Source organism: Mesitornis unicolor, unplaced genomic scaffold (genome assembly GCF_000695765.1).
Source record: "Mesitornis unicolor isolate BGI_N332 unplaced genomic scaffold, ASM69576v1 scaffold30440, whole genome shotgun sequence".
Classification (NCBI taxonomy): Eukaryota; Metazoa; Chordata; class Aves; order Mesitornithiformes; family Mesitornithidae; genus Mesitornis; species Mesitornis unicolor.
In genome coordinates this window covers 1926-28942 of record NW_010159449.1, presented here as the reverse complement: position 1 = coordinate 28942, position 27017 = coordinate 1926, and the positions used below count along the sequence as shown (strand labels likewise).

Below are 27017 nucleotides of genomic sequence, written 5' to 3'. Positions count from 1 at the left end.
AAAGGATAGCGACCAAACAATTTGTAGTTATCTAAATAGCTAATCTTTTTATTAAAAAAATATTGTTTTTATTTATAAATAGGAGCTATGGTCTGGCTTTTGTGTGGTGAGGTTTTTTTTAGTCTTATACTTTATACATAAACCTAGCACTACCTGATAAAGATACTCTTATGTAGACTAGTTCCTTTGTGTTACAGCCTGCCTTAGATTTTCTAATGTTTCTCCTTACTGTTTAGCACAAGGTTCTGATTATGGCAGACCTGACTTTCTGATTTTGTAAAACCCTTTTAAAAATCCCATTTCTATATTAGCTTAATCCCTTTTGAATTTGTAATAGTGATGCTTATTGCTATGCTTACTGAGTCTTTCTTGAAATACTAAATTTTTAATGTAAGTAGAAGTTTGCTCTTGCTTCCCTTCCGCATGCTGCTATTTCCCTTAATATTTTTTTTTCCCTGCTGTAAGAAACCCAAATCAAAGATACAAGTTTGATACAGTGAACTGCTGTTACAGACCTATGACCATTTTAATTTCATTTTGCTGTGAGATCCAAACCTTGGTGTTGCTGTGCAGAATGGTTTACCTATTGATTTTATAAACATTACCTCCAAGTTGACAGGTCCATTATTCACAACAAGTGGCAGACCCTGAAGGACAGCTTAGATGCTTTGAAACTTTTGTAACGTGGGGACTCCAGGTAGCGACTGCACTGACTCCTCAGTGATGAGTAGTGCCTTCACAAAACACCAGCACTGAAGGAAGCAGAGTGCTCCTTCAAAATGGGATTGACTCATCCTCCTGATAACTGTGGTCATCCTGTGTAAACACAACCTGAGAACCTAACAAAAGGGAAACCACAATGGGAGACTTTTCCAGTAGAGGAATCAGGCAATATTCAAAGTGTTGCCATTAGCCATAGACTCTAAGAAAAGGAAACAGGTTGTATGCTTAATCCATCATCAAATTTGTCCATAGTGTTTGATTGTAAAGGTTTGTTCCTTGTTGGAGACTGCTGCTGAGCTTTGTTAGTCCTCCATTGCACTCTGCCTGTACCACTTCAGGGTAACTCTTGGTAAGCATTTTCAGACAGCTCTCAACTCATGCAGCATGCAGCTTTTTGTTGGCTCAATAATTAAAATAAAATGTTTGGTTTTTCCTAGCTCTAGTTACTCCCTATCCCACAATATACCAACTGTTAAAATGTATTTAGATCTTTTTAGCTATTAACATTGAAGCCCAGTGCCAGTTCTGTAGATTCTGCCTCAGATGCTTGGCCTGCTTACTTCCCTTGTTCAGCTACTCCAGTGTCTGTTCCTCAAATTAAGCTGTACACTGGTGGCAGAACTTTTCTGTTTCCTCCTGCTGGATTATGGAACAGACATCACTTCTGGGGACCTCAAAAATCTTTTTTAGAACTGCATTATATTAATTTATGAGTTTAATTTAAAGCATTTATCTTTCAAAACCAGACTTGTCTGCTTTGTTTTGTTCAGTTGGTGTTAATTGCTATACAGTGGTTTTTATGTTCAAGAACAACTGTGTACTTTGCATATTTAATTGGCCTCAAGTAAAAACTGATGCTCCTTAATGAATGGCAACAAACAATTCTCCTCGCATTCTCTAAATGTACTCTGTCTTTCATTTCAGACTGTAAATTGTATTGATTGTGTAGCAGTGATCAAAAGATTCAGGGATAGTGACCGAGCCTCTTCTCCAGTTTCAACTATAACATTTAATAATATCTATAATTTAAAGTACTTCAATATATATTTTTAAACCTATATTGTACTTATATGAATAGAGATAATTATCTGATTGTAATTATAACGAATAATTATCTTACTATTGTCAACATTTGTCTTCATAATATAGCTTAATATGTTCAATATTCAGTAGTATTTATTTAATAAGGTAAGTCATTAATTCAGAAACTTGAGAGGTTTGAAGTAAGCTATGTAATGCCACGCAATTGCATGAAGAAATAAAACGTTCTCTAAATATTAAAGGCTAGTTAAAGCAGAAGCAAAAAGAATAACTCACCTGAATGTCTACATAAAGCACAAAAAGACAATTATTGCCTCTCCCTAAAAGATGGTAGCAGTTTCTGGGAATTTTTGTAAGTTCTCCTGGATGATTTCACAGATTGTTAGTAGGAAAGAAAGATGTTACTCCCTTCTTGTGCTATGCTGAATGGCACATAGGTGCTACTGTATGCCATGTCATATAGTCATAGGAATGCAGGTCTATAAATGTGCAAAGAAGATATCAGCAGATAAAATGAGATTTTTAAGTGCACTGTCAGTTAGATTGGTATCCACACTCCTTTAAATCCTTCAGAAAAGTCTAATACTTCTGTGAGTCATGGCTTTTCCCTGCAAATGCCCTTCCCCAGTATCCCATGCTTGTTCGAGTGTAGAGAAATTCTGTTCTTTATTATACTTATGTGAGTTTGTCCATTACAAGTTGGCTTTTGGCGCATTTTAAAGATATGTGTTGTACTTGCCGCCCTCTGTTGTTTTGGTACTTATACCTATTTAAGTGATACAATGCTTGCTGAAAGATGTGGACATTATGTGTTGGGATTCTTTTTGGGACCTCTGGTGAGAATCATCTCTTCATGACAACTTGCTTGAAAACTTCTGTCACCGATATTTCAGTGTAAAGTTGATTCCTAAAGTTTATTCTGTTTTTAAAAGAAAAGAAAAATGTTCTCAAATAGGAAAATCTTATATTTAGAATGCAGACAATTAATGTATTATCAAATGTCATCCCCTGATACCGCTATAACCATTTGGTTTTTTTTTTCTGCCAGAAAGTTTTCTGCTTCTGATGTGTTTAGAAATAGCTTTAGTATTTATTGTTAGTAAGATCCTCCTAAAAATCAACTTTTGCCTTGCCTTTTTTTATGTTAATACAGTTGCTTTTCTATATTTATGCTGTGTTTTTCATTCAGTTCTGTTTAGACAGCGTTTTGACTTCTGAAAGATGTCGTTACCTCTAATAACATCTTTAATCTTCTGAGTAATCATGACTGGCATATTTGATCTATTGCATTCATCTTGATATGCTTTTACTTTTAGCCTCTAACGTGAATTCACATTAGTCTTCCTGCTGTCCATAATAATTTTATCCTTTTTTCTGCTCTTAATTTTTCTTTGACAGACCACTTCTTTTTTTGTGCTTTGTCTTCTAAAGCTAAATATTATAATTTTTTTTGCCTTCTCCTTTTCTCTGAAATATTAAATATAAATACATTATAGTCAGTCTCATATGCCTTGCGTCAAGACTCTGAAATTAGAACACCCACCTCCCCAGCCCCCCTCAAACCTCACAAAATCCACAGAAACTTGCCAGCAGTTCTGACTCAAAGAATTCAGTATATACTGTGTACTTGATCTTTATCTTCTACATCATTCCATGTTGTGCAAATGAGAGCCTGCTGAAATCTCTCATTAGAACTTACTAATGCCTTACTGTCTTCCTCTCTAGTTTCACTGTACACATTTATGGTTCTTAGTAGTTTTCTAGCCCTTCTTGTTGGTTTTGTAGTGGGTTTTTAAAAAATTATTTTTATTTGTTTTTAAAAAGAAAACATGATTATGAGTCTTTATTCTTTTTAGGCAACTGTACTCTTGTTCTACAGTCCTTAATGTTAGAAGAACCTTTCTAATACCTAACTTGCATTTCTTCTGCAATGTGCACTTTTTTAGTTTTCCTCTTATTCATCATGCATTCTGTTTGACAAAACCTTTTGAGTTTTTGCAATGTACCAGCATGTTCCCTAATTTTGTGTTCTTTTCCAACTCTTTTTCTTATATATAACTTTTTCTTGTCCTCTAGTCATTCTTCTTGGTTTTTTTCAGTTTCTCTCCTGTTAAGTTTTGTTTTTCTTGAAGTGTCATGCCTCAAATAGGGTGTAAGGCCATCTGAAGTCTTGCATGTGAAAAAATGGAAGTACTCCCACACAGGTCAGCTTGTATTGGTATACATCTTGGGTATATGTTCCAGTATGATGCTTGGGATTTTTTCCACAAACCATAATTTTGCTTGGTTTGTGAACTATTCTGCATCTCCAAGATCAGACCATTCAGCTGGAGAAAAGATCATGTCTAGGAAGGACTACTTCTAAAACAGCAGCTTAACAGCAGCTTAGTGTTTGGTGGCAGCTACCGAGTTTTATATTACACTAAAATAACAAAATCTTGTATTCGTATGTTCAGTTGTGCATTGCTTATTGCTAGAATAAATAGACAATTTTGAAGGACCTTATGGGACGATATTTATTGGGAAGCTGAGAAAGTGATTTTTGAGGCAGAACTACAGCACCTTTAAACGGTAAAAAGATGTGAGGGAGACATACACCTGTTTATGTAGATGATCATTAAACATGGGAATACACCATTGATATCTGTCTCAAACATTATACTTTTACTTAAAAACATTCCAGAGCCATGTCCAAAATCATACTGCGAAGTCAGAGATTAAACATAATTTATGGACAGATTTGGTCATTTTTTTCCTCTCAGTCTGTAATAGACTTTTTGGTGTCTGATTACTGTGTTGTGTTTTTGCTTATCTTAGCCACATGTTTCAAGTTTCATAGCAGCCTATGGGGAATTAAATATTTGAAGTGAAACAGTTGACCCTCTGGAGGATGGAAACGTAGTGAAGATTTTGATTATCAGATGCATTAAGAGAAAAGAGAAAAATTTGAATGTGCACAGAGGCAGCTCTGTTTTACTGAGTGTCCACCCCTGCCCCAGCTTATTCCATAGTTCAGATCCAGAAGATTCTCCTCTACTGCCTGTGAGTGTGCTGGCATGCAGAAACGAGAAGAAAAAAGTGCAGCCTTTGTTAGGATCTAACATTTTGGAGCCTGTCCAATTATTTGCCTAATAATTGTCCCTATTATTTGCTCTAATTTAATCAACCAACTTACCTAAACATCTTTGTAGAGTAATCAAGAAGCTCTCAGGCTTTTTTTTAAAAAAATATTTATTATTAACCTTTTCAGAAAGTTAAATACTTATTTTTCTGGTGTAGAATTTCTGCCTTTTCTTTTAATTTTTTAATGTGTATCTCTTTATCTATCTCTATATCTATCTATCTATATTTAACTCTGAGAACACCTCTGTAAAGCTCCCTGTTTTGGAGGGAGCTGAGCTGACCTGGCTCTTAACAGGATCTCCATCATCTGAACGGATGTTGGAAAAGGAAGTTACTTCCATTCCAAACGAGAAGGTGGTAAGCATAAGCTGCAAGTACTTAGAAATGGAGTTTGCAATAGCTGAGGTGTAATGAAGTATTTAAGCAGTCATTTGAGAAATGGGTTCTGAAGGTCTGGAATCCATGGGAGTGTGTTCATCTCTGAGCTTTGTGGTAGTGCTCCATTTTCCTAAATTCTGTTTGGCTTAGTGAGTCCTCCATACCTGTTCTTCACTCCTGCTGTACAGGTATTCAAGGCCTCTTCTCCTCCTTTCTCTGCTTCGTGGGTAGAGAAGTTACAGGAGTTAAATTTGTAATCTTCCAAGGCTGCATAGGAGTTTAATGAGTGAAGGATATTTCTCCAGAATATTTTTGCAAAAGGGTATATTTTTCTGAATTAAATCTGTGGCCACAGCCCTTGTTAATGATCTCAGGAGTGTTAATGATCACTGGATCTGAACTAAGTCAACCAGGGATAAAACGTAGGTATAAATGTGTTTAGTCCACATGTTCTGATTGTGTTTGCATGTGAAATCAATGTTAAGCCATCCATCTCTGGCAAAATGGGAGCAGTTTTGGGCATGCTTGGAGGCATAACATGATGTGACTCTAGAATTCCACTGATAAAAACTTAGCTACCTGTAAGGTTTTAAGTGCTGAAGGGTAGGTTAAGAGTTTGGGGGTTACACTTTTCTGCCCAAACTAAGATGACCTCACTTGTAGGCAATTCCTTGAGGCAGGTGTTTGCTTCTGGTTTAACCATTCTGAAGATACAATGAGGATTTACACTATCTGGCAAAATGTTCATATTGCACAAGAAAACTGAGGGGTCTCCGCTGTGCTCCTATGAGTGATAGTGATTTTACTATCCATTCATCTGTCACTGGCTGTCAGATTGAACTGCAGGTAGGAAATTGGGAGCTTGCTTCTTGGGTTATAGTAAAGAAAAATCAACATTACCAGTAGTTTTCCTATTAACCTTCTATCTATATAAGTATCTATGTCTAATGGTAAGGACCACTCTGTGAACTGTCAGTCGTAGCTAATAAGGGTTTTTGTTGGTGTTTCCTCCCCCCCACTGCAATTAAAGTAGAAATTAGGAGGATAATGCAGAATGCACATGCACTTTTTTTTTTTTATAGCATCCCTATGTAGGTTGTGTCATGGATCTTGTGATGTCTTTTCAGTATTGATCTGCCTTTTGGGTTTTAAATGGAAATTTAAAAAACTCAAACCAGAGGACTGGTTCTGGGTCCTATCTTTTATTAGTTTGGATCCTGGGACATGATGCTTTGTGAACTTCAGTATTTAAAAAAAAGTGGTGTTCAGAATGTGTATAGAGATAATGAAAGGTAACCATTTATCTTTAGTTTCCTATTGCTCTTTTTAAGTTTAAGTAACAGATGTATGTCAAAGGATTCAGTTGACTGACTGCACTATTTCTAGATGAGGTAGCTCCTGTTTAGAAGTTTTGAACTCTCACACCAGTTATAATAAGCATATTAAAGAATAAAGAAAATGCATAGTAATTTTTTTGGCTGATAGGTCATAAAGAGGTCTCAATGCTTTGTCAGGTAATAGTAATTGTGAAATAGCTGGCAAAATGTGTATTTAGCTCTGTTTGTCTCATTAAAGAGAACAGGTTACAACTTGTTGACCACAGTAATAACAGTAAGCAAAGTGGTTTTTGCTAAGAGTAAAAGATTTCTTGCTTATATCTGTTGATTACAAGGAAAGCAAAGGCGATGTGGAGACTTGCAAAGCTCTACATCCATTGTGAATATGCAATTGTATTATGCTCTATATAAAGAGCACAGGATGTCTACTTAAAGACTATTTTTTATATCTGTAGCAATGTTAAATATTAAAATACAGAGTAGAAAGTTGATGAAAAAACTAGCTGATAATAGAAAAGATGCTAATCTGAAAATACATTTTCTGGAAATTAATTTGTTTAGTTTTATGGGGGGAGGGGGCGGGAAATGATAACTATCTTTTTTTAGTATTTGTCAAAACTGATTATTTCACTTAACCATGTTTCAAGGCTATATACTTATATCATTAAAAGAAATAGTTATTTCAGAATGTTTTTCTACTGTATTTTGTCCAGAGCTGGAACAGTTTTGGGAGAATGAATGCTTTTAGCTTGTTTCAGTTGCCCGTTTCCCTCTGTAATCTTACTAGTTTATGGAATCTTTCCAAAATGACTTTTTTCCAATTCTTGTATGGGTAGTAAATTGGTGTAATAAATTGCATGTGCATCAGTAAGGGTAGTAGCATTTTGGCCTCTAGAACTTTAATTATTTTGTATAACCTACAAGATGGAAAATGCAGCTCAGGATGTGATTAGCTGGCTCACACTCTCTTTTTTTGTCTTGCCAAGACACGCCAGTCTTTGGTTGACCTCTTTTTATCTTTCATGGCCTTTGTCACTTGGTCTTTCTTTCAGTAGAGGACCTGTGCTGTCCCTGCTTGTAAAAGGATGTCCAGTGTGCTCATAGAATTCCGTCTTTTTGTTCATTACATCTCTTGCCAGTTTCAGCTTCAGCTGTGGTTTTCCCAATTCTGTCCCTGCATGCCTGGAAAGTGCTTCTGTGTTCCTCCTGGGTGACTTGTCTTGGGTGCCACCTTCTGTAAGCTTCCTCTTGTTTTTGTTAAAAGTTTCCTATTTAGCCAAATAGCAAATCAAATTGATCTTTTTCATCCTCTGTGGAGGTTGGCCTTGAAGATCAACTAGTTATCGTGGGCACCTTTGTCGTCCATGACCGTCCCCTATGAGATCGAGCAAAGCAGATTCCTGAATAAACTGAAATCCGTTTTCCTACAATCCAGGATTTTTCTTTGTTCTGTTACTGACTTTCCTCACTTTCCTTAGAATGTTAAGCTCCAGTATCTTGTGGTTGCTGCAGCCAAGGCAGCTGCTGGCTTCCTTGTCCCTGTTTAGACTGTTGGTTTTTTTAAAATTATTTTTATTTATGAGTATAAAATTGAGTAGAGCAACACTCGTAGTCAGTTTGTTCAGCATTTGTGTCAGTACTTCTCCTTAATGCATTCCAAGGCTGAATTGCATGTGACCCACTGTGTTGCTCTTCCAGCAAATGAACTGGTGGTTCTAGTCCCCCATGAGGATCAAGGGTGAGTGTGTGAAAGCTTCCCTTGTCGTCCTGTGTGTGCCTCTTACCTCACATCTCCAGCACCTCAAGAGCTTGGTTTAGTCAGGTTTGGAATCCTCATGATTTCCATGATTTTATTTTGGTCTGTAGGAGCAGTAATTAACTACAAGTGTAGTTTATGTGGGACTGAATGTGTGTGCCATCCAAAGGCTTATTTGGCATACACCAGATAAATGTTTGGTTTTGTTTCCATATATTTCAACACACAAACAGATGATTTAGACATTGTCATTTCTGACAGTCTATAATTTCATTTGACCTACATAATCAATGTACGTCTACTCATCTGCTTCTTCTTCACCATAGAGACATACTTGTTTTAAGCTGGTTATGTTTCCTATTCTACATATCCTAGAATCATGATTAAATAAATTTCAGTATTACATTATGATAAAGTGATCTGTACTGGTGGTAGGTGCAATGTATGAAGGAAAAGTCTGATAGAATGGAATGTATTGTAAAGCAATAGCGAATGTTTTGGCTAGTTTGATATCCAAAATTTGAAAGGAAAAGAATGCACCAAACAAACATCAAAAAACCCCCCAACACTTCCAATCCACAGAAAGCCCAGAAGTGGTAATGTGCTGCAGCTTTTCAGATGGCTGTCAGGAATACATTGTTATGATGGTAGTGGTGTATATTAATTAAAGATTATCTATTTAAGTCTTCAGAAGTTAAAAGCATCTGTTATTTAATCTTTAGGATTTAAAAGTTTTATTTAGTGTGGATTAAGTGTTTCTTTTGGTTTTGTCTGTATTGTCCATTTAAAAATATATCTTAAAACCTGACACAGGCTTCAAGCCGTCAAGATGAACAAGTGGTCCTTGTCAGAACAGATCAAAGTGGAAGGGCATGGCCTGTGACTGCGCCAACTGAAGCACAGGAGCCAAAAGGAGGACGGAGAAAGCGACAGATGGTAAGTTTTACAAATGTGAGTATTAAAGTGTAATTCTGAAATTATTTTGTGGTTTTATGATGCCATAATTAATGAGTCTCTTATCAGAATGTCAATAGGTAGTTAAAAAGTTCCTTTCAGAAGGTTATTCTGATTAAGTGTTAGAGTACATATTTATTAAGCATATATTAAGTTTATTTTCAGACTGTGTTTCCCTAGGGATCACTTTAGGGCTTATTTAAATGCACATTCAAGGAAAAGCAAGTTTTTCAAATTATCACACTTTCTTAGCCAAGTAGTTTATATTACCTAAAGCTATGTAAATAATGAAGATTAGCAGAGGTAAATATTTCTAAAATAAGAAAGATTTTTACAGGGATATTTGGGTCTTGGGAGTAATTTTCCTTTTCTTTTTTCCTGATCAAAAACTGCTACTGCTGATAATAAAAAATATGACCTGATATTTGTAACAAAACGTGGGAACAGTGAGAAGCTTGGAGGCTGAAGTAGTGTTTTATTCTTAGGATATGCACTTGCAACAGTAAATAAATATTTCAGTCTTGGATAAGAGGAGAGATGGCAGTACCTCATATTTCTAGCAAGAATGTCTTGATTAGTAGGACAGCTCAGTTTGTAATGCTGCTATGGAGGAGTGAAAGGCATGAGAGAGTGAGGAATTGCTTGTCATCTTCCTGTTGTTTCTGTTTTGGAAAATGCCATCTCCGCTTTATGTTAATAACCATTCACTGTGCTCCTTTGGGATTTAGTTTAGTCCTGTCCTGAGGGACAAACTCTTCTCTAGTGCATGCTAAGATGGCAACATTTCCCAGCAGAGGTACCACATTAATACAAGTTTTCAGAAATATCTTTTCTGACTTGAAAATTCAAAAGCTTCTGTAAATAATGAAGATTACTTCTTGGAGTATTCAATTTTTGTGAGCTGATTAACTGTTTCAGTAAATTACTGTACATCCTTCCTGAGTGGTAATGTTGTAGCTCCGATAGCTTAAGGATGTAGAAGATATGGCAATTGTAGGAAGAGGCTATGTTTTTATTTAGACCTATTGATGCAGTTGAACAAAGGAGAGATGCTGTTTTCCTGAGGTGAAATGAAGAAGCAATCCGAGTTGTTTCAGATGTGCTCAGCTTAATTCGTGATTCTTTACTTGTTCAAATTATTAGGATCTGAATTTTATGGTTGATCTTTTTCTCTGGGTTAATATTTATTTTCAACATGTTTGTTTCCAGGTTCCTACTCATGTAGATAAAGAAAGAATAAGATATTTTCAGGATGATGATAGTATGAACCTGAAGGATTTGGTCAGAAATGAGAAGATGAGAACAGCAGAGGATCAAAACTCACTGTTCATGCGTATGGCGTCAAAGGTAAGGTAGCATGTGTATGCTTTTTAATTAAGCATTTTATTATTAAAAGTATCAGGCAGGACATGAGGCCTCAGGGCTCTAGGTATGTTGCTTTTGGTTGAGAATTCTGATTGTCTTGAATAATAATCAAGTCTGTTATAAGATGTTGTAGGAGTTATGAAAGTAATGAAAACCTGCCTGCATGCAGGAAATGTGGAGCATTCGGTTCCTTCACAGAGGTGATTGTGCTGTTCCTCTTGCCTGTAGAATTTGACATTTTGAGGTGAACACTTTTAGAGTGTGTTGTACATTAATAGATTACTTATACCCAACAAAGCAGGTTTTCCCCAAATTAGTGACAAATAAAAGAAGCCTTTTCCTATTGTTTAGAATGTCTGTTCTATCTAGAAGTTACAAGAATTAATGGAATTTGAAGCAAACTACATGAAATTCCATGTCCTTGTTAATGAGGTAATTACACTTGCAGGCCTCCTGGTTTATATACATTATATATACATGGTGCTTCCCTGAGTGATTTCACTTGAAAGAGTGGCCAGCACATAGACAGTTACTGCAGTGCAAATGGAATGATTAATTGCTGTCATCCAGGCTGAGTAATAAAGGATACTTTGTGCGCTTGATATGGAAGCGTTTGACGTAGATGATTTCCTATAGCTGTAACTTAGTGTTTCTCTAGGGTGCTTCAAATTTTACTATATTACTGCTCCAGTCTTTTGTGTGCCACTGAATCGGTTTTGAAAAAGCTTGTAAGCATGGAGTTAGTATCATCACAGACAAAAATTGTTTTTCCATTCTTCTAGAAGGCAGACAAGATCATGGAGGGTAGGTTTTGGTTGTGGTTTTTTCAGGTGATAGGTCAAAAGAATCGGAAAAGCTATGATAATGCCCAATAGAAAATATTTAACCAGATACTATAAACCATCTGGCATCTCTTCTGGAGAGTTTATCAGAACTAAAGAAAGTAGTGTGGTTTATGCATCTTCTCATTCAGCTGCTTCTGGTAGAAGTTCTCATTCTCTCTCACTGGCATACTCAAAAAAACTGATGCATTTGGAGTCCAGTTAAGTAAAGTCATCTTGTTGCCATTACTTTATTTCCTTCTTTACTTTCCCTTCCAAAAAAAAGAACAACCAAACACTTCAAACTTAGTTTCAAAACCTCTGTGACAGTGCAAACTATTAACTGTAATTAAGTAGTGTATGTCATGTGAACTTTTACAAGTAAATGAAAATGTATAGGCACAATAAATTTTTGTGCTGTCCACATCATATGAAAATGAGCATAACAAAGAGAAATGGTTGCCATTTTCTGAAGGACCTTATTCGTCTTGTATTGTCTTCTCTCCATTAAGCATTTTATATAGAAGAGGTAACTTTCATGAAGAATGATGGTTGGGGGGTAATGTGTATGAATGTATATATTAAAACGCAAATGGAATATAATTTAAAAAGAAATCTTTAACTCGAATCTGAGCATCAAAGGTGAGTTTGTAAATCAATATTAACATGTCATTTTGAAATTGTTATTAATGTGCTCAATTTGTCCTGTGTTTAGCCTGGTGTTTTCATGTGACTGCTTCCTCTGAACAATTTACAGAATTGCTTTTTCATGCTCCGAGTCTTTCTGGAGATGTGCAAATAAAACCAGGCTAATTTGAGCTTCGTGAGTTGGGTAATGGCAAATGCTTGCAGTGCTCCTATGAAGACAATGGAGAGTGCTCTCAAAGAGAAGAGTTATTTTTTGCTTGGATTTTTCCAAACTCAAATGAAAGACCATTTGGACTTTTCTGAGAAACATGTGTGTATTTATACAGTAATCTACTTGGCTTGCCCCTGAAATTTCTAAACTTGGTGAAGATTGTTTGTGTATTCATATATTTATTGATTCCAAGTTTCTTCACTTCAAACTGGAAATAACATTTGACTCTTAGAGCATGTTCAGTTGTCCTTGGTTTGTTTTTTCTATTTTTGACATTATATTAAGTAGTTATTAATGCAAGGAAGACTAGCAAACTTGAAGGGAGATCAAAGACTTCTATAATATTTAGGTTTGTAGGTCTTCAAAGGGAAAATTCTGATAATTTTTCTTTGTACTTTTTTGTTCTTTTTTTCTATTCAGTTTTGAAATACTGTGTATTTTCCAAGTTCTTGATAACTGAGACACTTAATGCAAGAGCAGCTATATGAGAGATTATAGAATTTCGAAATAAAAAGTTGGCATTTCTCTAACATTGTGAAACTTGCCTGAACTGATTCTTAAAATTCACTTTAGAGAGTCGCTGGAGAGAAGTACATATTTTAGTGGTGTGAGTCAGCTGCCCTGTTTTGAATGCCATCTGACAGGCATTATGGGTATAAAGGGAATTAAGATGTCTAGCTCAGACACAGCAGATTATGCTACAGACCTCTCAAATAAGGAGAAAGAGATCCCACCATAGGTACTGAGGCAGTAAATTCAATCGAAAGTCAGGGGCTGATGAATGCAAACTGATGGTAATCGTGAAGCTGAGTTAACTCTGCATCCACAACAGACTGTTACTGTTTGATTCGAGTCATTGTGAATCTGCAAACTTTGTCTCAGTGCTGGTGGGATTGTAAAAAAGGGAATTTAAGGCCAATTTAAAACATATAAGGCTACTGTAGTGCACCCATGATGCATTCATAGCTTGAATGCTACCCTAGCTCGTAAAGCATACCCTGTGATCAAAGGTGCAGAATGGTGGCCATTTAAAGAAAACCAAATTAAGCCAAAATTTCTTGAGCTTGGGCAGGAAAAAAAAGGCAGCTGGTAGACTGGAAAACACCATTAGCACAGAAGTTTAATAGAAAACAACTCTTTTTGTTTCTCACATATGAAGTGGTCACAGAGCAGAGTTTAACATGAAGGAGAATTTTGGGGGTTTTTCAGTGAAGGAGGAAATTGTAGAACTTGCTCTGTAGAGCATGGGATGCTGTGGAGGTCTTAACTGTGAGTGGAAGGAAGAAGGATACTGTGCCTTTGTGAAGCAGAGTTTCATTGGTAGATATTACCTAGGGAGACCTAGACAGGATTTTGGCTCAGTATTTCCACGGTGAAGTGCTGAGAGCTGTAAGTGTGTAGCAGAAGTGTCAGTTCTAGGTGCTTTGCTTATGCTTTTCCCCACACATTTTATCCATTGCTGGAGATGGATTTTGCAACATGAAATGATTACAGTGGGTTAGAGCGAGCAGATGAATTTAGTATGTTTCATTCTAAAAGTGTCTTTTTTTGTTTGGTTGGGGTTTTTTGTTTAAGGATAATTTTTTTTGTTTAATAAGGTTACAAGAATGTAATTTGTTTCCCGGCTTATGCATCTGCTTTATTTTAGTTTGGGAAGTCTCTGAAGTTCCTACTGAATTCAATAAGCTTTGAGTCAGATGCTATGTACTCTGTTCCTTTTATGTTACTACGCAAAGGTGCACTACATCACATTATTTTATTAGAACAAGCATCTTGAATGAACAGCTAGCTCTTGACTCATGTTTTAAGACTGAGCCATTATTGCAGATGACACTAAGTTGGGCAGGAGTGTTGATCTGCCTGAGGGTAGGAAGGCTCTGCAGAGGGACCTGGATAGGCTGAATCAATGAGCTGAGGCCAACTGTATGAGCTCCAACAAGGCCAAGTGCCGGGTCCTGCACTTGAGTCACAACAACCCCATGTAGCGCTACGGACTTGGGGATGAGTGGCTGGAAAGCTGCCCGGCAGAAAGAGACCTGGTGGTGTTGATGGACAGCCTCTGAACATGAGCCAGCAGTGTGCCCAGGTGGTCAAGAAGGCCAATGGTATCCTGGCTTGTAACAGAAATAGTGTGGCCAGCAGGAGTGGGGAAGTGATTGTCCCACTGTACTCTGCACTGGTGAGGGCTGCACCTCCATTACTGTGTTCAGTTTTGGGTGCTGCAGTACAAGAAAACCATTGAGGTGCTGGAGAGGGTCCAAAGAAGGGCAACAAAGCTGGTGAAGCTGGTCTTGAGAATAAGTCTTATGAGGAGTGGCTAAGGGAGCTAGGGTTGTTTAGTGTGTAGAAAAGGAGGCTCAGGGGAGACCTTATTGCTTTCTACAGCTGCCTGAAAGGAGGTTGTAGCGAGGTGGGTGTTGGTCTCTCCTCACAAGTTACAACCAATATCTCAAGAATATTTTTGTTTGGCTTTCACAAATAGGAGCAATCATAGATACCAGTTATTCTCTGGTCACCACACAATGTGATGGTCTTCCCCGCATCCTGATTGTTTCTTGGTCCTAAATGTTACAAGATCAATATTAGCACTGCAGTGTTGGCTGCAGTCTGAAAAATTTGGGTGTGATCACAGATACTCTAGATTGTCTCTTTATGTACTTTACAAACCTGTACTACAGAGAGTATCATAATTGTGATCTGGGGGCTTGGTGAGACAATCTTAAAGATCTTGTATCTCTCCTATGTAGATTCAGCAAGGTGTTTTTATGTCCAGCAGGAAGTCTAACAACTAAACGTCTTTTGTCATTTCTAGTTTGATAACTTAGTACACAAATTTGACACATACCAATTACTTTCTTTCTGTGCCTTCATTTGAGAAGTGGAAAAATACATCCACAGAAATGTATCTGTCATCTTTCAGAAGAGCAGTGGGAGGAAACGGCTGAAAGTCTATAAATGATGTCCTGCCTAGCATGGGAGAAGGGGGATCCTACCTCTTAAATTCTGTTCAATAATTTCATTCATTTTATCGTCTGAACAGCTTTTATTGAGAGCTTGTTGTGATTTCTTAGGTGTGGCTACTGGGATAGAAGAAATTATCACTGCAGACAAAGAAATGGCTTTCAAAGAATGAAATATAGGGTTTATTTTTACCATCAACCTTCCTTAAGGATCTCTATTGCACAATTGCTTCTCATTACAGTGTTGTTTTTGCTTCCATAAGTTCTAATGTCAAACCTGATGCATGTTTAATTCCATTGGCAAATGAAGGTCTATGTAACATTATCTCATTCCTGACTTTCACTCAGATTCATAAACTAAACATCTGTTGTGGTCAAGCCATGCTTGTCCTTAGAAATCTTTTTCCTACCTGGAAAAATGATTCCTTTTTTCAAGAGCTGCGCAGGATCAGATGGAGGGAATATCCCATCTCCTTCCTATTTGTTTGCCTGTTGAACTTGTGTTTTAAATTCAGATGGAAAACCAAATTCTGATTTATGATTCCCCTTGTGCCCATTCTTTTTTTTTCTGGACGTGGTTGTAATACAACCTGGTTGTACTTGAGGCTCTTCTTCTGTGCTGCGTTTTGGCTTCTGCTCGCAGCAGGTCGATGTGGTCGTCAGTTATCTTAAACAGTTTGAAATCCAGCCTCTCCCACAGCTGTCCCATGCATGCTATTATGTTAAACTTATGAGCATCAGGAAACCCCAAATCTTTGATTTTCAGTGGTGAAAAAGCTTTTTATAAACAAAAATTAAAAACCCAACACGGATCTCTTTTATAGATGTAAAAAGCAGGCCTTAAAGTCTGATTCTTTCATATTTCACTGTTATGTCTAAAGAAAAAAACCTACTTAAAGTTTCTGTATTTCTGGTTTTTACTTTCTTCAGCTTCACTGCTACTGAAGCATGACTATAGGATTTTCTTTCTCCTGCCTGTTTTGAAATGCAAAATATGTGTGAAGTCTTAGGTTTTCACTACTGATAGCTTTAAGTAACTGGTCTGTAGTTTCTTTTGCCCTTCACTGTTGTAAGTAGTTCAATTTTCCCAAATTCAGACTGTTAAGACTTATGTAACGCTTTCACTTATGTCAGTACATGCTCGTGGGTGTATAGAGACTGTTTTCTAGAACATTACCTCAATAGAAATTATCTTCTATTTGTACGCATAGATTCTACTAAGGCAGGTTTCTTTTTTCCTTTTATATTATGTTTAATTTTATTTTATTGAAAAAAATCTAATTATATCTAAAAAATCTCTGCAGTAACCCTTAACATGAATTTAAGTAGTGAAAAATACAGAACTGTATTAGTAATGCTGTCCTTCATTTATGGATTTAGTAGAGAGATGCTGGTACTACAGGTTTGCAAAAAGGGAATTTGCATGTTGCCCTTCCTTGATTCTGAAGTCTGTAAAACGGAAAATTGCTTTCAGCCTTATCGTTTTTACTTGCTGTGCAAACCTGCCTGTTGCACATCTTTGCATTTCCATGACCATAAACCAAATCTAGTTTAGTAACATTTAAAAGCTATATTGAAAAAAGGAGAATATTGCTGCTATTGCTATGGTTTAATAAACCTTTTTCTTCTATTTCTTCACACGATTAAGCCATTCTAGCACAGTATTTATTAGGCATGATAAAACGCTTAGCAAAGCTTTGGTTCACTGTTGCTTTTTACATTTACTTAAAGATCTGTGCATTTGCATGGTTTGCAGTAAAAAAAATAATATGAAAACACAAGAGGAAATTATTTCAAACACCTTGCTCTGTGTTACATTATGCTGTATTTCAGTGTACTAAACAACTTTCTGTGTGTTGTATGGATATGAAGTTAAAGCTGTTCCTGTATGTGGAGAAAAAGTCAGCAGCAGTGACGGCTGGGTTAGGAAAGAAAACCTTAGAGCAGGAGGAGATGTGCAGAAGCAGCCCACAGTAAACGGCTACACAGGTGTCTGGCGTTCTTCATGAATTATGTTAAAATTACAAGATATGTTGTGAATGAAGACTTGTGCAGGGCAGTATTTTCTAGGCATTAAAGTTATGGCCAGGGATAACTCTAAAGTTAAATGCTAATCACACTTTTAAATAGCAGAATTCTGCGGCTGAAGGTATTTTGTTTGACTTACATTTCATTTCATTTCATTCACTTGCATGTAAAGTTTTATCTGTCCTCATAACTAATTGTAGCAAAATCTATGGTTTTCATTTCAAGTAGCTGAAGCCAAAAAGAGCACGGTCCCTAACTGTTGAGCAGTGCTCTGGTGTTGGTTTATTGCCTGACTTCTGCTGCTCAAAGGCAGTCCTGAACTGCCTTGCTCATCGACATGATTAATAAAATTTTCTTGTCAGAAACATAGGCCTTAAATGCACTCTGTGCATTGAGATGTTAAAGTCCCTTGATACTGTGTGTTTAAAGTATTTCTTTCGCTGGGGTGATAGGTTTGGGGAGTGCCTGTATGCTGAATTATATGTTGAATTAAACCTACAAATTCAGATGTCTGGGGTTGTGGGGAGATTGGAGTTATAATAAAATTAACATGATGAAATTCTGCCTTGATTTGGCTTGAGCAAATGCTATTTGAGATCAGAAAGTCTGTTTTCTGAGGTGTTTTTGTTGTAAACGATAAATGCTAAACGTTAAATAAATTTAAATGTGATGAGATGTATTCATATGTCACTTAGATTTATATTCTAAAATAATAGTTTATCCTTCTTTATTGCAGCTTCCCAAAATATGAGTATAACATTCCACAAATATTAACTCTGTCATTTAAAGTCATAAAGACGTCAGTGTTGCCATGACAATTTAAACCCAAACTGATACATTTTATACAATCTATAGACCTTTTCACAAATTCTCCAAGCAGGTGCAGTTTTATTAGCTTATATGGAATTGACTTTAACTATGATTGCGTTAGCGAGAAAACGAGAGGTGCAGAAGTTCAATAATGGCATACAAAATAGAACAAGAAAATAAGTAGAAAAGTACTTGTACGAAAAAGCTGAAAATAACCCACGCTAGAAAGATGCGGGTATATTTTGTTACTGTGCTAATTGTGTTTAATGGAATTTCCTGTTTCATCCCCAAGTTTCAGAGGAAATTTGCAAAAGGAAAGAAGTGTACTCAGGGTATTATATAGGAATAACCACTGATGATGAGAAGCTCTGTCTCTTAAGGTTTCCTTTCAGTATCACAATGATATTAAATTCTTTAGTAGGTTTTCTTTCCAAAGGGCACACCCAAAGAGCAAATAATAGCAGCAGAGGGAGAGATAAGAGAAACAACACGCAGCACGCTTCAGGTGGACTGTGTAGGCAGCCAGCAGTGTATAAGACTCCAGGGGTTTTGCTGTAGCAATAAGAGAATAATTTTAAAATTAAGCTACGAGGTACAGTTCCATCAGTCTGAACACTTGGCAGAGGAATGAGGCTGACCCTGGAGTGTTCCTGGCACAGATCTACCAGAGGTGCTTTCGGATGTAGCCCTGTAGTCATGTAAAATATGAAAAATGGCATGAATTATTTTATGAAAATAATGTTACGTAATGAAATTATTCTTGTAATATTTTCATATTATTCATGCTAATTATAATGTTAAGGATTTCATCAGCAAATACATTGTAATTTTTCCCTCTCTCAAATCATTCTCATTTGCACGTAGTCAGATGCTGATCTCTTCCTGAATCCCTATGCTGAATAGTTAACAGTCTCTCTCCTTGTTTTGCACACATTAGACCTGTCCAAATGAGAGCCCAACAGATGATTTTTATCTCCTCCTGAATGAAGTTTGGATGCCTTCCCTGGCTGCTGTTTAGTTGTGTTGTGGAAAACAGATCCCCTGTCAGATGAATGGTGGAAATTTCACCGTTGTACAGTTGTACATGCTGTGAGGTGTAGGAGCCTATGTCATTTTCACACAGAATCACAGAATCATTAAGGTTGGAAGAGACCTCTAAGATTGAGTCCAACGATCAACCCAACACCACCATGCCCACTAAACCATGTCCTGAAGTGCCACATCCACACGCTTCTTGAATACCTCCAGGGATGGTGACACCACCACCTCCCTGGGCAGCCTGTTCCAGTGCTTAACCACTCTTTCAGTAAAGAAATTTTTCCTACTGTCCAGTCTAACCGTCCCCTGGCACAACTGCCAGGTGTTAAATCCTAAAGCCACCTGTGTATTCTCTGGTTAAGCAGAGCTTGCCAAAAGAGAAGGGAGAGCTGGAAAGTGGAGAACACATATGAAGGAAGAATGTGGCAGATGACCCCAGAACAAACAAGTGAAATGAGGAAACAGAAGACCAAGGAGTGTGGAGATGATCTGTCATATGAGAGCATCACTTTAGGTGAGCTCTAGGTTTTGGCCAGTGTCTGGCAGAAACAGGGACTTCAGGTGCTTTGTGTTTATAGATGTCTGAATTTCTCATATTAACTTTAAGCAGTTCAACGATGGTTACTTAGGACATCTTAGCTTAAAACTGATTTATATAAAAGTGACTGCCTGCTTCTTTCTGACCTCTGTGCAGAGCACAGCATCCAGCACAGTGAGGGCACAAAATACACAACTTCAGGAACGCACTGACTTTCATGTTTAACAGGTGTGATGCTTCAGGTGGTGCACAACAGCAGCTTTCCAGCGAATCTGATACATCAGCATAGTTCCTTTGGATTTGTACCAGCTCTGGCTTTTGTATGGAAGAAGATATGTATGAAAGAAATCTGTTTTTAAGTGATTACTCGCATTCCTTCTGGCAGTTTGGAGAACACTTTCTTCTTGTTCTTCCAGTTCCCCTTTAACTTGTCTGGAGAGATTTTGTTATAGCCAAATAATGCAATTAGCAGAACACACTGGCCACTTTATTGTAAAAGTAAGAGTATAATTTTTTTGAAAGAGAATTTCCAGTGTCTTGCCAAATAACTTTTTTAGAAGGCCAATCTTTAGAACAGCAGTTGAAGAGTACTCTCTAGTCTGCTATGATAGCAGCTACATTTTATTTTATTTCACTTCAGTTCTGACACGTTGATGTTTGGCACTTGTAGGGTTCAAAGGATAATCATATTTAAGGAATAAAGCCCTTAAATTCTTTTTCATTGCTACTGGCAAAGAATGTTTTGGTGATGTTCATTGTGACTATTCCAGTATTGCACACTAAGTGTCTTTAGTGGTTTTTAATTTGTTTTAAGGCAGAAAACATTGCTGAATTGATTTTTTTACTTATATCATATCTTCTTTCAGTAGGAATACACAATTCTTGCCGGATGATATTTTTGTCTATTTTTAGGTTTCTGTACTTCCTGAACTGTTTTGAGGTGTGTTGGAAGGACACTGTGGTAATAAGGGAGTTGCAGAGAAATTCTTGTTCCTTTCCTGATGGTTGTTTTTAGATGTGAAAATATATCTTATTTTAACTCTTTCAAAGTCATCTAAGGATGTGATAAAACATGGCAAGAAATGAAGATTCAGAGTGACTGTCTCTATCTTGGTCTCTCTGTCTCAAGGGTGCAATATAATGGCAGTGTGCATTGATGTGCTAGACTTAAGGACTTTAATGAAGGTCTCAAAAACTTCTTCTTAGAGGTGTGAAAAAAGGAAAAGAAATAACCCCTGATTTTTTCACTTTGTCCTTGTCTGTTTTTCTTCAGCAAGAGAATGGTATAGTGCCTGAAGAGCATTCAATTGGATATGAAGTATTAATGACTAGGCTTTTTTATTGCATAAACTGGTTGAAATGTTTAAAATAACTTTCTTAGACTGTGCTTATTTCTAGCACTTATTTTGTGTTTTTGAAGCTTGGATGTTGGTTTCATGAACTGTCTTGCATTCCTTATTATCGTCTGTTATTTTTTAGTGTCGCAGTGGGATCTATTATGTTGTTGCTGATAGAGACTCTGTGGTAGAGGTAATCTGAACCTGATCTGTGGATACTTCTCTAAATATCTCTTTACTATGGCTTCTCTCCCTAAAATGCTGCATTGCTACCTGCCTTTTCTTGTTCCTTTGCTTCTCCAAAGTAGTCTTACGTTTATTTTCCTTAGTTCTCCAATGCGCTTTATCTAATTCTGTTGACCAACGTTGTAAACCAAAAGTGCAATGTTGTCTGGCTCCCATGGCCTGTATAAAGAATTCTTCTACACATCTTTTTATATCCAGGAAAAATCCAAAATGTTGTTTACGACTGTCCACTGACTTCCTCTAGCCTGATGCACAGACCTTGGGTGGGATCCAGGCTGCACTAGGAGCTTACACTGAATGAGTGATGTATGCACATGGTTCCATTTATGTATGTAGCCTGGGTTAGTGATATTAGAAGTGAAGGTATTATGTAATCTTTTCCATTGTTTCGTTTCACTTTGAAGGCTTTAAATTTTGGATTCTGAAATGCTACTGTTGCATTTCCAGGAAGGACTAGGAGAACTCTGGTACAACTGCAGAAGCTTTCGCACCATTCTTTTGGGTGACTCCAACTTTTGCCAATGGCTGGTTCATTGGTTTGGTTTTTTTCTTTTCTTTCTTTTTTTATTTCCTGGTTGTTTTTTTTTTCCTGGTTGCATTTGTAGGTTGCTTTTTTAAGTCTTCTGAATTGTGCTTGTTTTCATTGACTCAAGGTCATGTATTGGACTTTGTATTGCTTCAGACCTACTCTTAGGTCTGAGTCACTGAATTATGAATGTTTTTTCATATTGTGTTGAACATGATACAGAAAAATACAATTCCTGAAGAACAGCAGCATAATTTTGTTTTGGCCTTACTGAATTACCATTTGAAATGTGGTGATCCTCTGCTGGCCATGACTGTACCAGGAGAAACTGAATAATCTGGTTCTTTAGACAGCACTTACTGTTTTAAAGTTTACTGCTTTTTTTGGTGAGCATTCTCTTTTGGGTCCCAGGTATCTTATTGTATATAGCACTTTTTCCACTGTTGAGGAAAGACATTGCCTAGGCCATTTAATAAGGGGAATATTTATTTCATCACTAGACAGAATGACTTGTGTTCTTGACTTGTGTTCCTGTGACATAAAGGACTTGCATTAGAGGATCTGTGGAATATTTTTAAGGAGTTTTGAAAAGTACTACTATTCAAAAGAGGTCATGCATAAAGGCATTTCCATCACTCTGTCTAAGCAAAGCAAAACAGTAATGGGATATTCCTGATATCCAAGGTGTTTTGATTTCCACTCTTTCTTTTCCTTGTAGTCTGCAAGCTGTCTTGTTTCATGTGTATTTGCATTCTCAAGGCGGATTTTTTCTTTTAATAAAGAAAGTAAACCTTTACTTTTGGTAATAACAAAATGGTGCCATTCTGTTGATAGTGCTTATTGGTGGTGCTTCTGAAGTTCCAGTTTTACCTTTCTTTTGCTTATATGACAGAAGAACAAAGACTATTTTTTTGACACGCAAACCACTAAATATTTTTTCTACAGCTCAGGAATCTCCTGTTTATTTTAAATATAAATTACAGCATTGCGGTGTAACAGAACAAGAACAGTTCAACTATCGGACTGCCGATTTTAGTCTGCAGTGGCTTCCAGTAGGAAATGCACATAAGTAGGTAAATGTATTATAGCTAAATAAATTAAAATTAGGAGGTTGCTCCTTAGTTGTTTGGTAATGAAAGTACTCAGCATATACAAAGTAAGCTATTGGTCTGTGTTAGAGAATTGCAGTATTCAGAAAAGCAAGAGCTGCTGTCTGTGTTTTGGGGGGGGGGGAAGTTACTTACCTACACTATAAAAGAAATCATAACATACCGGATTATCTACACAAACTATGCCTGGGATGTTCAGAAGATTTTCTTTTATTTGAAGACTATGTTTCAGTTACAACAGTATGCCTTCAAAATGCCTTCTGCTAACATTAGTCCTTTGCTAGGGCTACTACCCCAGTCATTATTCTAAAATGTATTGGGACTTGTGAGACTCTTCTACCATTTTCATAGCAATTCTTGGAGCAAAACTACTCATACGTAAATCTGCCAGGACTCTGAAGGACGAGCACCCCCAAAATAAAAAAAACCTTTTTTTTTTTTTCCTCCCTGTCATTTTGATAAGTAGATTACTGAAACTGTTCAAGGTAAAATTACAGTCAAGTATAGCATAAAAGTATTGGAGCATTGGAATTTCACTTAAAGAGGGAAACTTGAAAAATTCTTTTGAATACTTTTTACATTTGCTTTAGCTATGTGTCTTGAATGTTTAGGGTGTTAATGGCACATAATTTTTAAGTTGTGTAGAGCAGCCGAAGCAGAAAACGGAGAAATATTTCCTTAAGTCCTTAAAAAAGTTAATCTTTACAATCAAGACTTGCTAAGTCTTGGTTTAGGCAAGATGTCATGGGATTCATTTGTTATCAAAATAAAAAAAAAGACTGATAAAGCCTAATGATCTGTGTGTGTGTGTATATATATATATATATATATGTATGTATATAAAACGTGTTCTGTGAGTTATGAAGCTTAGTGAAATCTACTGTCGTTTGGGTTTGGGTCCCATGAAGCCCATACTTTTCTTGCTTTCATTTCCATTAATTGTCTCTTGCTGTTGCCATAAGCCCACCTTCTTACTGTGTCCTCTGTCACCTTGCATCACCTTCAGTTCCTCCAGGTCCTATCTAGACTCCATCCTTCCCAAATATCGTCTAGGTGAGACATAGCCGGTTTGTGTGGGTTTCCACTATTAAGATCCTGTAGATACCACTGACCATCAAGCATGTCTTCATAACAAACTTAGAATTTTCAGAGTTTCTTGTTAAATGTGGCCCATTTCACTAAAATGGCTTAGTTCTCTTCACTTGGTACAAATAACTCTTTGCATGTTTTCACAGAATGTGAGGTACAGAGTCATGGTCTAGTTACTTCACAAGAGATGATGTAATGGATGGTAATAGTCATCATAGGAGAGGGAAAGACTGAAATAAAATATGTGATAGTATACGATTAAAAAAATGGTACATCTATTTAAAAGTGAAGTTATGTTAAGGTAATATTGCAATACCTAGGCCTTAACTTGTGATGGAATATAGTAATACACTCTTCCAACTGCTGCCACGCATCTTTATTTCAACACCTATGTTGTGTAAGATTGTGTGTGACTGCTGTTGAGAGGTGAACCTGATGGCTGTGTGTCTGCAGATGCCACGTGGAAGGAAGCAATGCTACTGCTTACATACTTCATGCTTTTCTCAATAAAGGATACTACAGAGAGCTATGAAGTTTTTCTTGCTTATTTATATATGCACACAATTTTTCTGTGTATCTTTTCAGCTCATGGAACAAACTGACAGGGAGTACTACACTCTGGATGACATGTTTGTTTCCAAAGCAGCCAAAAAAGCACGCAGTGGGGAAGAGGAAGAAATGCAAAGGAGAAAAGCAATACACGAGCACCAGCAGCTTGCTGCGTGCATGGAAAAGTGCCCACACTGCTTCGATAGCAGTGAACTTTCTAAACATCTTATTATTGCAATTGGCACCAAGGTAGGAAAATAGAAACTTAACATGAATGTAAAAATAAAAAAGAAAAACGGAAGTCAGTGTTAATGTTAGCGTGCCTAAGATTAAGAACAGAGTTGCTTCTATGAAATTATTTATTCTGCATCTTATTTTCCTTGACCTTCCAATTGATTTCACAAATTCCTCCAGGGGGAGGGAGAAAAGATATAAACCTGCCATGAATTGTAAAGCTAATCTTTGATATCAGAACTTCAGATTTGTGGATTTGTGGAAGATGGGAGCAATAATGAAAGATCTGAGTGCAGAGATTAGATATGTATGTGGATTTGTGGAAGACTAAATCACTCTGCACTGGAAGAAATTTGAACTGGTGAAGAATTGTATCTCAAACACATAAAAGAAAATTAAGTGGATAATTCCATTTTTAAGCCTAAAATCCTTCGAAGTAGACAGAAGTTTGGTACAGGGAGCCTTCTTGTTTCTGTTAATGCTTCTAAAAGTTGTGTAAATATTGGGATTCATAACATATGAAGTGCTTTGATATAGGCTTTTTTGTTGTTCTTTCTCCAAAGATTTCATTTATTATTGATGTTTCTCATTTGATTTGGAACTTTTTATAGGCCAAGGAATGGAATGCTTAGATATGTATTATGGTACATTGCACTTATTTTTTTTATAGGCATAGATTTTATTTTTATACATACATATCTATCTATCTATCTATATTTGTAAAATGCATACAGATATGTATCTGTGTGTATATATATCTGTGTATATATGTCTATTTATATTTCTAATATATATACACGAAGTATATATATACAAAGTATATCTGTATGCATTTTTATATATTGTATTTTATTAAAAATGTCTATATGTATGTATTAAAAATGTATTTTAATGGACTAAACAGTGTGATTTCATAATAGTTAGGATACCAGTTGGTCTGTAAGGCTGATATTACTGCCTTGCTGCTGTCTGGATACTATTAGTTCATTAAAGCTACTGATGGATAACGGGACCTTTTAAAAAACACTGAAATTAGTAATACCTTGCTGTAATTAGAAAGTAATGGCTTGTGTGCATTTGAATTTTAGCAAATGATGTATTTTTTAGCCTTAGCAACGGGAAGGTTTTTAACTCTAGAAAAATGAGCACTTCAGTTTTTGTCTGCTTTTTATAGGTATACTTGTCTCTACCAAGGACCCAGTCCCTTACTGAAGGTCACTGCCTGATAGCCCCTCTGCAGCACCATACTGCAGCTACTCTTTTGGATGAAGACATCTGGGAGGAAATTCAGGTCAGCTGAGAAACTCTCATGTTCTATCATTTTTGTAAAAATGTTGTTTTGACTAATAAAATACTTGTCATAAGTACCTATTTTCATAATTTCGAGCCTGGCAGCTCCACTAAGGAGCAGAATATTCTTACATTGTGGATGAGAATTAGTGGTCAAACATTGAAAAAAGTTGATGCAGGGTAAACACTGAAGAAAAGTTCTCATTTAAAAGCACTAGAAAAAGATGACTGGGATGCTGCAGAAATGTCTGTTGTTAGAGATCTTTGAAACCAGGTTAAAGGAGCATCTCTCAGCACTGATGTAGGTACAACTGATCCCTTACAGAAAGTGTAATAACTGACTTGGCAGCTGGGATTTCCTTGGGAGTGCCAAGGAAAAGAAAAGGATTGTCAGGGCAGAGAGATCACTTATAATGAAACACAAGCTGAAAATATGTTGTTGCTGAAGATACGTTGTTTACTTATCTTCAGGGTTTTGAAGTTAATCTGGGTTTGGGGTGGATGTCAGTTGAGAGAAAATTATCTCATTCTTCTTCAAATCAGTGAGGTCCCTGTTAGAATCCAATTTCCTGCTTTTAAAAAAGAATTGTTAAAGTGCCAAGCATGATGGGTCATGCTTTCCAGCTCTCTTATGAAGACACGTTGAAGGTTTTGAGTTCTCTTTTCTTTAGAAAAGGAAAATGAAGGAAGGAATGGAGCAAGGTTCTGCCTTAAAAGATTAACAGTGATTCATCTCCCCCCCACCACCATCAGGAATATTACAAGTGGAAAACAAGCTGTAACCTTTTATATCAAATACTATTTCAGACTATAGAAAAAGGGTTAGTTGCTTGCAGTTGCTTAGATTTAAAAGCAGGTTAATTCATGAGTTTGAAATGGTTTAAATAACATTGATCTTGCCTCAAG

At 36.6% G+C, this 27017-nt stretch overlaps 1 protein-coding gene across 1 annotated transcript in view; it reads left to right on the top strand.

The window, feature by feature from the left end:
* The window catches only part of LOC104542412 (CWF19-like protein 2), a gene marked incomplete at its 3' end in the record, with an annotated part of 51535 nt that extends 25423 nt beyond the window's left edge, over nt 1-26112 (top strand). Inside the window, exons 10-13 of the mRNA XM_010186713.1 lie at nt 9172-9294; nt 10522-10659; nt 24624-24836; nt 25996-26112. Coding sequence (XP_010185015.1) covers nt 9172-9294; nt 10522-10659; nt 24624-24836; nt 25996-26112 — 591 coding nt within the window. The remainder of the gene's footprint in view (nt 1-9171; nt 9295-10521; nt 10660-24623; nt 24837-25995) is intronic.
* Nucleotides 26113-27017: the final 905 nt, after the last annotated feature.